At 49.5% G+C, this 12,500-nt stretch overlaps 1 protein-coding gene across 1 annotated transcript in view; it reads left to right on the top strand.

The window, feature by feature from the left end:
- The window catches only part of LOC132459593 (uncharacterized protein KIAA0825-like), a 22,013-nt gene that overhangs the window by 2,013 nt on the left and 7,500 nt on the right, over positions 1 to 12,500 (top strand). Inside the window, exons 3-7 of the mRNA XM_060054240.1 lie at positions 2,329 to 2,466; positions 7,579 to 7,758; positions 10,310 to 10,540; positions 11,199 to 11,503; positions 12,080 to 12,186. Coding sequence (XP_059910223.1) covers positions 2,331 to 2,466; positions 7,579 to 7,758; positions 10,310 to 10,540; positions 11,199 to 11,503; positions 12,080 to 12,186 — 959 coding nt within the window. The 5' untranslated portion in view covers positions 2,329 to 2,330. The remainder of the gene's footprint in view (positions 1 to 2,328; positions 2,467 to 7,578; positions 7,759 to 10,309; positions 10,541 to 11,198; positions 11,504 to 12,079; positions 12,187 to 12,500) is intronic.

The raw sequence follows: 12,500 nt of genomic DNA, 5'->3' as shown, positions 1-12,500 counted from the left end.
GCGAGTCCCTCTCCATCCCCCTTCATCCCATCACTGTATGGGTGTCAGCAGGGTCCACTCAGGTCTGTCCCGTGTGCACGGCTGTCTCGTAACTCGCCGGCGAGTTACTAGCTCCGCCCTCCTCGTATCTGTCATCGCCCTCTCTGTGGCCACCCCACCATACCACAGTTCCTCCGCCCTCGCCCCCCCCCCCCCCCCCCCCACCTGCTCTCTTAGAGGAAACACTGAAATGAGTTTATTTTTGATGACCTCTTTATTTGTCTGCATCTCCCCCCCCCCCCTCCTTGTCAGATGTGAGTTGTGCCAGAGGATCTTAGGGGGGGGGGGGGGGGCTACGGGTGAGAGCAGGTTCTGTTGGCCAGCATCCACCGATCCTAATCCAGGAATCTGTTCCTGTAACCAGATCTCCCCCAGCCCGTTAAAACAGACCCCATTGTTATGGTTATTAATAAAACAATAATAACATCACAAAGCATGTGCATAAATCAACTGGCATTATGGGTTATAAAGTAGGAGCCCACATCTGAGGGAATGGTGTAGATGCGTGTGTGTGTGTGCGCATGCATGCCTTTGTGTGTCAGCGCATGCGTGTGTGTGTGCGTGTGTGTGTGTGTGCGCGCATGTGTGCGTGTGTGTGTCTTCGCGCATGTTTGTGCACGCATTTTTGTGTGTGCGTGTGTGTGTGTGTGTCTTCGCGTGCGCACGCCGTGTGTGTGTGTACGCATGTGTACGCATTTGTATGTATCTACTCGTGCCCACTTGTGTGTGTGTGTGTGTGTGTGCGTGTGTGTGTGTGTGGAGCCAGAGTGCGTGTGTGTACGTGTGTGTCTTTGTTTTGTGAGCTTACCCCGGTCTGTAGACATACAGATTTATCAGAGCAGTTAAAGGAGGATTTCTTCTGGATTTGCGGGCCCAGTGACATCATGAATTGCGCTGTCATTTCGAGCATAGCTTTCCTCAGTCAAACAGCAGGGTGCACCACACACACACACACACACACACACACACACACACACACACACACACACACACACACACACACACACACACACACACACACACACACACACACACACAGACACACACACGCGCACAAGCACACGTCTAGCTCCTACTCTGTGTCTATAGGAAAACTGTGTCCATTCCAGCAATTTTATTGAGATGTTCAAAGCACCAAGCAGACAGGCACATGTGCACACAGGCTCATTTCTGCATGCACATGTGTAAGAACCCTCACGTACGTACACACACGCACGCACGCACACACACACACACACACACACACACACACACACACACACACACACACACACACACACACACACACACACACAGGCACACGCACACGCACACACACATACACACACACACAGGCACACACGCAGACCCAAACGCATACACACACAGTAAAGATACGGCTCATTACCCACAGCTGGCTTCAGCCTCTTGGTTATACAGAAGATGTAGAGGGGGGTGCTGATGTATATTCATGTATTTGGCCCAAACCCAAGCGTTAATTTGCCTTTAGCCGGCCAGGATTAGAGGTAATGCCTCTTATTGCACACAGTGCAGCGAGTTTACTAGGGGCAGATCTTAGACTTCTGCAATGCACAGACCTTCCCAGTTTGGGGGCTGATTTACGAACACTGATTCCTCTTCTATTTAATTCACGTCAGACAAACGTTTAAAAGAACCGAGGGTTAAATACAGTTCCTTATAGACAACAACGTCACGCAAATGGTGCAGGAAACATCTGTAAAGTACAACCTTTTTCCTCTTTTCTTTAACAAAGAACACTTTAACCAGTATAATAAAAAGCACATATTTGGGTAGTGACATATGGATGTAGTCATCTCAAAAGACCAATCACAACACTGGCACACATGGCAGCATTTAACAAAATGCTCTTGGGACTGGCACTTAACTCTGATCTAAACATTGTTATGTATGCATATTTTATGTTATGTCTTTATACATCTATACAAAAACAAAATTCGCATGCAATAAGGGCTGTTGCTTTGTGGTTGCAGTTGATTTAACACATAAACATGCATTTGCCCATCAACAAATATGGCCCGGTTTTTCCAGGGAGTGTATTCTACACCGAGTGAGTGACACTGAATGCAACCTCATTTCCCTTGTCAATCATCAGCAAAGACACACCTGATTTCTAACCTTGTCTTTCAGCCAGCCACCTCTTCTCAATGTGTTTGTTTTCCTTTCTCTCCCCACCCCCCCCGATTCTCTCATTACATTGGCTGCTATCTGTCCAGTTACCTGTCAACTGCTGAGCTGTCATCTCTTCTTGTCGCCTTCCCCCGCTTGCAGTGATGAGCTGGTGGCCGGCAGCCAGTGCCTGTCAGCTGAGGCTGCTGACCTCTGACCCCGGATACAGTCCCAGGCTGCTGCTGCGAATGCTGCTGCAGGGAGACTGTCACCTGCCCAGGATGCTCCTTGGCCACGCCCGTAAGCTTTGTTTCTCTCTGGAGCCGGGTGGGATGAGAGTGTGTGTTATGATGAGAGGGTTTGTTATGGTGAGAGTCTGTGTTAAGATGGGAGTCTGTGTTATGATGAGAGTCTGTGTTGTGATGAGAGTCTGTGTTATGATGGGAGTGTGTTATGCTGAGAGTGTGTGTTATGATGAGAGTGTGTGTCATGATGAGAGTCTGTGTTATGATGTGAGTCTGTGTTATGATGTGAGTCTGTGTTATGATGGGAGTCTGTGTTATGATGGGAGGGTGTGTTATGATGAGAGGGTGTGTTATGATGTGAGTCTGTGTTATGATGTGAGTCTGTGTTATGATGTGAGTCTGTGTTATGATGAGAGGGTGTGTTATGATGGGAGGGTGTGTTATGATGAGAGTCTGTGTTATGATGAGAGTCTGTGTTACGATGGGAGGGTGTGTTATGATGAGAGTCTGTGTTATGATGTGAGTCTGTGTTATGATGAGAGGGTGTGTTATGATGTGAGTCTGTGTTATGATGTGAGTCTGTGTTATGATGGGAGTCTGTTACGATGAGAGTCTGTGTTATGATGTGAGTCTGTGTTATGATGGGAGGGTGTGTTATGATGTGAGTCTGTGTTATGATGTGAGTCTGTGTTATGATGTGAGTCTGTGTTATGATGTGAGTCTGTGTTATGATGTGAGGGTGTGTGTAGTGGCGAAAAACCCTGTTTTTTCCTATAACCCCAAGTTCCAAGGTTTTTATCCTTTTGCCACACGGAGAAAGCAGGGGATGGCATTGTTTGACGCGCAGTTTGTGTCCAAAAAAATAGTGAGAGCTTGACTGTCCAAGGCCGTCAATTGGCCAATTGTCATTTATTGTAAATAAAGCATAACAAAATAAGGATGCAATGTAAGTATCTATATCAATGTGTTTCACAAACAGAACGGTCAATAACTGTATTTCCTCGTCCGCCTTCTCCCCGTCGTGCACTTCCGTCACCTATTTAAAGGATACACCATCAGCCCCTGTCGCAGGTGTTCACTCACCACAGGTGGGAAATAAGGAGAAATTAGTGGGTCAATCAAAAAATAAAAAACCTAAATGCGGCTCCTACAGTGTGTTATGATGAGAGTCTTTGTTATGTTGGAGGCTGTGCGTGTGTGCTTACATGCATGTGTTTTATCAGTGCTTTTCTCCGAGCTTGGGATCGCCCGACGAATTGCAAACTGCCATTAGTCTGTAACATCTCCGTTCATTCCCTATTTCGAAGGGGTGTCCCCGCCCGGGGCAGATCAAAATGCCTCTGGACATGATTGGATAGGCCTCGTCCAATGACAGCAGTAAAACGGGTGGCGCAGAACTGAGGAACCAAGACATTTTAAGCAGACAACATGCTTGCTCAACCAGAGCTTTAAGTGAAGTAGTTTGTTCTTCTTTTAGCGAAAATATACTGTTTGGTTTGTTTACTACCGTTCCGATGGCAGAATCAACAGAACATTCTACACCAGTGGCAGCCATCTCTGTTGTGGTTTTGTCAGATGCCTCTTCAGCGGTAATCTGCACCATTCATTGTCATTGTATTTATTCCGCCTCGTATTAGATAAACAGCTGTGATTGGTCGGTCTATCTCGTACCGGGTGGAAATCTTTTTGTATGGGAGCAGAGCTAGACTCCATCTGTCCAGCAAATTGAACATGAGCTTGCGAGATTCTTATGGTTCCCCAAGCGACTGTCCTTCATGTTCACTGTAAACAATCTATCTGAGTGGAGGAGAGTTATCTGTGATCAGTCCTTCTGTGTTACGGCAGGACATGACAAGTCCAAACAAAAGCGACAGAAAGCAGAACGCCCTGTCCCCCAGAGTACGTCTCCTATCAGACTTTGGATCATTAATCTAAAGTCTGATTGGTGAGAAAAGGTGGAGGTCAGAGTTTGAGATCTCCTCCAAGGCTCAATCCGTTTCATACGTCGCCCTGTCTGCTCGTTTAAGACCCTAAAGCCTGAGTCACTGACCGGACTTGAACCTGCATCTTATGAAGTCATCAGTGGCGTATAGCCTGCCGCCGACGCCATCATCGTCATCATCATCATCATCATCATCATCATCATTACCATCATCATCAGCAACAGCAGCCCCTGTTCCAGCGCGGCCATCGCTGCTACTAAATCAATAGTAGTCAGTAATAAACACTGTGCAGGGCCGGGAGAACGACGCTGACCTTTAAAAGATTTCCCCTCCCCTCGATGCTCCACCCGCTCGGGCAACGCTCTAACCTTTAAAGACTGTGCACTCGCACATTAATTCACATTACAGCAACCTCATTAATAACAAGCTGCAGCAGGACCCCGAGGTCTGGCCCAGGGACTCTGCTTTTAGGCACTCCCTCCCCACCCCTCCGCTCCAACTCACACACTTACCTCCTCCCTCCCCCCTCCTCCCTCCCCCCTCCCCCCCCCCTCGCCCTCGGCCCAAACCCGCAGCCACCGAAGCCGCCCGCCGGGCACCGCCGTAAATCAACGCCGGAAGAGCTGAGTCTCACGCAGCACCGTGATGACGGGATAATTAACGAGGGAGGGGGAGGGAGTGAGGGAGGGGGGGAGAGAGAGAGAGAGAGAGAGAGAGAGAGAGAGAGAGAGAGGGAGAGAGAGAGGGAGAGAGAGAGAGATAGATAGAGAGAGAGCGACAGAGAGAGCGAGAGATACTTGGAGAGAAAGGGAGGGAGAGAGAGAGAGAGAGAGAGAGAGAGAGAGAGATAGACAGGCAGAGATACTTGGAGAGAAAGGGAGAGAGAGAGGTATTTCTATGCTCCTTTGGGCCCCCCCTGGTTACTGGATCGGGAAGAGGCCTTGGGTACGGTGCATTCTCACTTGTTTTTGTATATTAGTTGCCGACTCCTTATTCTGTAGTACACACCTTGAAAGCCATTCCGCACACGCACGCACACATGCACACACATTCACATACGCACCTTAGCATGCGCTTGCGCCAAAACACACACAAAAACACACACACTCACACATGTCTCCTTAATCAGCGTGTCTGCTCTCGACCGCGGGGGTTTTCATCCTCTGTTGCCGGTCAGCCGCACGCACAGAAGACCAACAGGTGTGGGAATCGGCCACGCATCAAGATTAGGAAGCTCGGAGAAAAGGGAATGAAGGGGAAAAAAAGGGAATGTAGCACAATATTGGATAGACATCCGGACACACACACCAACACACACTCACCAACACACACACAAACCATCTCCCCTCCTTGACGGCACCACTGTCAGAAAGGCAGTGAACCTGTTTTACGTTTCGCGTCCACCAGGAGGGAATGAATGGCTGCAATTAACAGCCGCAGTTCAGTCTCAGTGTCAACGGCCTCTCAGGGAAGCTGCCACGGCCTCTCCTGGAGGACCAATCAGAGAGGAGAGAGGGATAGAGACGTGGACACGACCTGCATAAAAGGGCACTAAGATAAATGGTTGTAGGTCAGGACATCTGACCATACCCTGTGTGTGTGTGTGGGTGGGTGTGTGTGTGTGTGTGTGTGTGTGTGTGTGTGTGCGTTTTCTCACACACATGCGTGCACGCGTGTTCGTAATATTGATTGTTATAGCGAGATGCGTGGGGAGATGGAGCAGGAGAGCAGGAGCAAGAGAGAGATACTGAGGGGGTAAAACGAGGCTCCTGAAGGATATGACAAATGAATCGTCATCTGGCCCTTGGAGAGGCGATGGAGGCTTCCTGCAGCACCTGGCTCGCATTAGGGTTGGCTGGTATCAGTGCCCACGCATCGCTGTAATGTGGCAGTTAACTCAGTCCTGTCATTTTAAAATAGCCGTGCATTAGTCACGTGGGAGCATCTCTGCCCTCTATCACAGAACCACCCCTTCTCTCTCTCGCTCCCTCTCTCTCATGCGCTCTTCTTTTTTCTATTGACACACACACACACACACACACACACACACACACACACACACACACACACACACACACACACACACACACTCATGCACACACACACGTTATTCAATGAGCTGTCAGCTCAACACAGCAGACTGACAGACCTCTGGATGTCTGCCACTTTTGTAGCAACGAGCCTTCTCCCCAGCAACCTGTGTGATAAACACACACACAGTCACACACACACACACACACACACACACACACACACACACACACACACACACACACACACACACAACCACTCACGCTTACACAGATGGTTAAGGCACACAGGTGTACACGCACGTACGGTATGTGTTCATATATCCATACATACAAATGAGAGAGACACACACATGCATCCACACACACATGCACACACACACACACACACACACACACACACACACACACACTCACACACCCTCACACCAAACCCGTTCTTAGACAGCAGCCTCCACAAGGACACCCTGTCAAAACCTTGTCCTGTTCACTTCCTGTCTGCATGTGCTGTAGATTCCACCTCGCCTGGGGGAGGGTCTCTCCCAAATGTACTTCTGTTTTCCTACGATCCCCTCCCCCCACTCTCTTTCTACAACTCAGCACAGATGTGTGTTATCGTTATTTATTTGACTTATTTTCTTTGAAGCATCCTCTGTGTGTTTCCTGTCTTGGGTTGTGTGCTCACGGTTGAGCAGTGTTGACATTATCCAATGTTGTTGCTGTTGTGTGTTTTTGCGGCGCAGGAGTCGGAGGATAGCGCTGCGGAGCATGTTGAGGTTGTCTTTTGTCTGTCTCTTTTGTTTCTAGCCTTTCTGCATCTGGTGGGGGGGGGGTTGGGTGTCAGATGCTATGACGAATGGGAGGCTGACAGGGGTTGACGGATGGCTTTGAAGGCCAATCACATTAATAAAGTCACTGACACTGTAAGCTGTACTGTATAGCTTTCCCACTACAATCCTAAATTAACTGAATCGATGTCCTTTTATGTATACATTGACCATAGATTGTTAAAAATATATATACATTTCTATAAATCGAGAAATAGACAAACTGTCTTCGATGGATGGATCGATAGAGATAGAGACGTGGTTAAACAGATAGACACGGATATATAATGTGTGCAATGTTCCCCAAAAGCGTCTCCTCTAAGCACTCTTTGTCATTATTATGACGTTATGTTTTATTGTTATTCAGATTTATGCGGGGAGGGCAGCTCACGCGTCTCTCCGGAGGACTCCGAGGCAGGGAGTGACTTTGCTGTGGCGCTCTTCAACCTGCTCTCGGCTCTGAGCGCCGTCCCGGAGGCCCTGACTCAGGCGCTGGAACCCTACCTCGACGGAGGACAGGTCTGGGAGCATCTCTACTCCCTGCCAGGTAAGCGTGCCTTCAGACTACATGCGTCCGTCGACGGATCTCATTGACTTTGCGTGGGACTCTCTCGAAATGCATTGTGGGACCGTCCGTTCAGTCGGCTCCGTTGCCTGCATCAAAAAGTTGAGAATTTTTCATCTTTTCAGGCAGCGACGGATCCGTCGGCCAATCAGATCACGGTTATGCAAATACACTCCAAGCGACTAATGGATACATTTTTCAATAACAAAAATCCGGCCGTTATGTATTTTTTAAAGAAATGTGGAATCGATCGGATTGTTTTTAGTCACCTGTTGTTTGTGTCATCTTTTGTATTTCTATCCACACATCGGCTTCGTAGCGGGAGCGATTTGATTGAGGCTGCGTCTGCAAAGACTAGTCCCCTATATGTCAGACATGCCCTCGGTGTAACAACCAACACGAACCCCCACCGCCTTGTGTTAACGCCGTGTTCACACTGCGCACGTCCGTCGACATGCGTAGTAATCCATAGAGATGACAGAGGGCGTGTCTGACGTATGGGGGACGCGATCTGATTGGCCGACGGATCCGCCGCTGCCTGAAAGGTTGAACGTTTCTCAACTTTTTTGACTCAGGCAACGGAGCCGACAGAACGGACGGACCCACAATGCATTTCGAGAGCGCCCCATGTAAAGTCACCAAGATCTGTCAACGGATGTGTGTGATTGTGGCGTTAACGCTGCTCTGGCGGTGAGCCCTGTGTGCCGTGCAGAAGCATTCTGCTGTGTGTATTCTGTATCATGTAAGCCGTGCATTGTTGGGTATAGTATGGTGTTCTATAATGAAGTGTGCTGCTGTACGCTTCTTTTCAAAAGCACATCGGTTTTCTGCACTACAGTGCATGCATTACAAAAGCCTGCATACACAAAAAATGATGATATAGATTTAATTAGTTTGAACCCGGCATTAACATAATCGACTTACTAATTACATTCCGACTTAGTAATCGCAATTATTTTCCATGTGGAAAGTCGAAAACACACACTCAGCCACTTGATCTTCCCACGTTCCTGCCTCGGATTCCCCCCCCCCCCCGCTCTCCCTGAATGACGTGCAGTGCCGTGCCGGAGACACATTTAGAACAATTAAAGACATTGTTGGAGCTGCTCTTAACCCAAAAGACTGAATCCCATCGCCCGCACATCTCTGGTTCCTCCTCTCGCCGCGCGGCGACGATGCTTATTAAATCAGCACGTGTATGTGCGAGCTAATTCCTGGCCTTAATATACTGTTACCGGGGACCGCAATTACCACCCCCCCCAAAGTTTTTCTCCTCCCCTTTGGTTTTTTTCTCCCAAAGAAGAGGCTGATACAGGGAGGTTGAACCGGAACTCCCGGGCAGCGTGGGTCTTTAGCCGCCCTCCTGAGATCCTAGGGAGGTGGTGTTTTAATTATTCTTGCATAAACGAGGGTGGAAGAGGTGTGCAGGCAATGTCGAAGAAGATGGTGAGGAATGGAGAACAGAAAGACCGGGGAAGGAAAGGCAGGGAGGAGGTTTGATCGATCCAGCGGGTGGTACAGGGGGGTTTTCTGTCCGTTGATGCCAGTATTTTATTTCCCATTTTGGTAAAATGCTGTTAACTTAGGAAATAAAGAACTGCATATTTCTCCACTCACACCATAAGTTGCATCACCTGGTAATACTTGTTTTTTTTACTGCTAATCAATACAGCGATCAATAGGGTAGCAGGCAGTAAGCGGTCTGAAAACAGTAGCTCATTTTGCCCACTCTCTCGTCGAGACGTTGGAAATCATCCACTTGCTCTTCAAACCTCCCTTTCATCCCTCTCTTTCCCTGGAGGTCGTAGGCCAGAGATGTGTTCACCATCTTGGAGGATGTAGCGCTATACCTCTGCTCTAAATCTCTCCATTGTAGCCTTCGGTTCGTCTGCTTTTTCCCCCTCACTGCTGACACAAGGTCGTTTATGGGGGGCCGTGAAGTTAGCCCCTCCTGCTCTGGTTATAAGATGAGCAAACGGGGTGGGGGGGAGGGGGGTGCAAACACGCCAGCTGATGAAAGATATGCTTCACATGCTGACCGTTTTTCTACTGGTGTTTGGGATTTTTTTTCTACTGTCAAGAGTGCCTTGCCTTCTGGGCTTAACATTAAAGTTGACGTCACCCACCGTCAATGCCGTAGATAATGCTTGAATAAGTCAAAATGGCAAGAGAATTACTAAAAATGATGTCAGTGTGGCTAATCGGATGTACAGTATGTTAGGACAGGTTTGATATTTTTCTACCCTTATGCACATTGATTCAAAATCAAACAAGATGCCCTCCCCCTTTCAATCTGGAAGTCCTTTTGGATAAAAGTATCTGCTAAATGGCTGCATCACTATACATCCTTAACCAACCTATGCGATCTTGGCTTGTGAGCAAGCCCACCGTCTAAGTAAACGGAACTTAACTTAAACCCGTAGCTTGTACTGGTTCCAGTAGAGCCTCTTCATTGGTCTCCACCTCCATATCCCACCCTATCCTATCCGGTCCACGTCACCACGATGCCCCTTCCCCCTCTGTCTCCCCCCAGACCCCCCGCCCAGCGCCCCTCCCCTGGTGGGCTGTGTCCGGGCGGTGGTCTCCGGGCCGGCCCACTGCCTGCTGGGCCGCCTGGTGTCTATGGTGGTGGGCTGGCAGGCGGTGGAGGACCCCGGCAGGGGGCCCTCGGGCCGGCCCCCCCCGCAGAGCGTCCTGTCCAGGGTCCCCAGGGAGTGGAACTACCAACCCCGGGAGGCCCGCAGGAAGGAGCCCGCCGCCAGGAGTACGTATGGAACGGGGATGAAACCCAGCTGTTAATTAATTCAGATTTATGATGTATTTAAGGAGGAGGTTGAGGAGGAGAAGGAGGAAGTATTTAGGGACATTGTGGGCCTTGAGCACATCCACATGTCTCTTTTTGATTTTGATGCTCTTATGTTCACTTCAATAGAGTTACTGTTCTTTTACTCACCGCGCCATAATTCATTCTGTCTCTCTGTCTCTCTGTCTTCTCTCTCTGTCTCTATCTCTGTCTTCTCTTTCTGCCTATATCTGACTCTCGTTGTCTCTCTCTCTGTCTCCATCTGACACTCTCTCTCTCTCTCTCTCTATCTCTCTCTCTCTCTCTCTCTCTCTCTCTCTCTCAGCTGTCAGCCAAGTGTTGAATACTACTTCGTCATACTACTTTTCGGCAAACATTTTACGCAACACATCTGTTAGTGAATAAATGAGGAGGATGGTTTGCCATATTATGTGCATGGATTCTGGGCCCACGGTAGAAGTCTAGAGAGAGTTGTCAATTTACCTCTGATACTAATATGTATCGTTTTCGTCCTGTTTGGTATTTGCTAATGAACATTATCATAATTGCTAAACTATTGTCTTTTTTATTAATCCTTACAATTTGATTTATAACCCCCCCCCCCCCCCCCCCCCTCCAGGCGCCGGCCCCCTGGCCGTGCAGGCCCTCTCCCTGGTGTTCACCAACCTGCCCCTGGCCGTGGCCTCGCTGCCCCTCCCTGTACGGTTCCTGTTCCAGGCGGCCGAGAAGCGGCTCTCCCAGCACGCCCGGCAGCTGCGCGCCACGGGCCTGCTGCTGTGGGCGCTGCTGGGCTGCCTGGTGGCGGGCCTGGAGGACCAGGACGCCGCCGAGCAGCTGAGCGGCGTGGCCCTCGGCCGAGGGGCCCGAGACTGCCTGGCCCTGCTTGCTGAGTGCCTGCAGGCCACCATGGGCATCCAGCTCAAGGTACGGAGGTACCTGTGTGTGTGTGTGTGTGTGTGTGTATGTGTGTGTGTGTGTGTGTGTGTGTGTGTGTGTGTGTGTGTGTGTGTGTGTGTGTGTGTGTGTGTGTGTGTGTGTGTGTTTGTCTCTGTGTCTGTGTGTGTGTGTGTGTGTGTGTGTGTGTGTGTGTGTGTGTGTGTGTGCGTCTGTGTGTGTGTGTGTGTGTGTGTGGAGGCATGCTTTGTCCAGTATGGAGATACCTGTGTGTGTGTCTGTGTGTGTGTTTGTGTGTCTGCGTGTGTGTGTCTGTCCGTCTGTCTGTATGTCGGTCAATCTGTCTGTCTGTGTGTCTGTCTGTGCTTCTGTGTGTGTGTGTGTGTGTGTGTGTGTGTGTGTGTGTGTGTGTGTGTGTGTGTGTGTGTGTGTGTGTGTGTGTGTGTGTGCGTGTGTCTGTGTCAGTCTACCATGTTCCTTGACGACATGCACCTTGATTCCCCGTGCACCTCTATGGATTGCAGCGACTGCCGACGGAATAGTCTGTGAATCTGCATCTGTGGCTGACTGTGTGTGCCTATGTGTGGTGTGTCTGCGTGGGGGCAGGGCGTGCCCAAACCCGCGGTGCTCAAGGTGCTGCAGGCCCTCGAGGACCACAGGCCCAACTGGACGACGCTCATGCTGCAGAAGGCGCGCAGGCTGAGCTCTGACAGGTGAGGGGTGGGGGAACCGGGAGGATTTATAGCGCGCCGGTCGGGGTCAGATTGATATCGATGCAGTTATGGATGTCTTTGCGTGCTCGCAACAGTTCCATTTAAATCCAATCCATCTCGTGGCACGGATCTCACAACTTTATCGATTTTTGTTCAGCCTTAAATAACAACAACCCGGGGAAAACACCGAAGGCGCCCGATATTAAAAGTGAAATTAAAGGGAAAATATGTTTTACATGAAATGAATGCAGATTTCCCGACACATCATGGCGGTGATTGATCCAGCGCCGAGCGAGAGATGGATGGTCTGTTGT

Source organism: Gadus macrocephalus, chromosome 6 (assembly GCF_031168955.1).
Source record: "Gadus macrocephalus chromosome 6, ASM3116895v1".
Classification (NCBI taxonomy): Eukaryota; Metazoa; Chordata; class Actinopteri; order Gadiformes; family Gadidae; genus Gadus; species Gadus macrocephalus.
The sequence above is the reverse complement of the archived record's forward strand: the minus strand, read 5'-3'. Positions and strand labels throughout refer to the sequence as shown.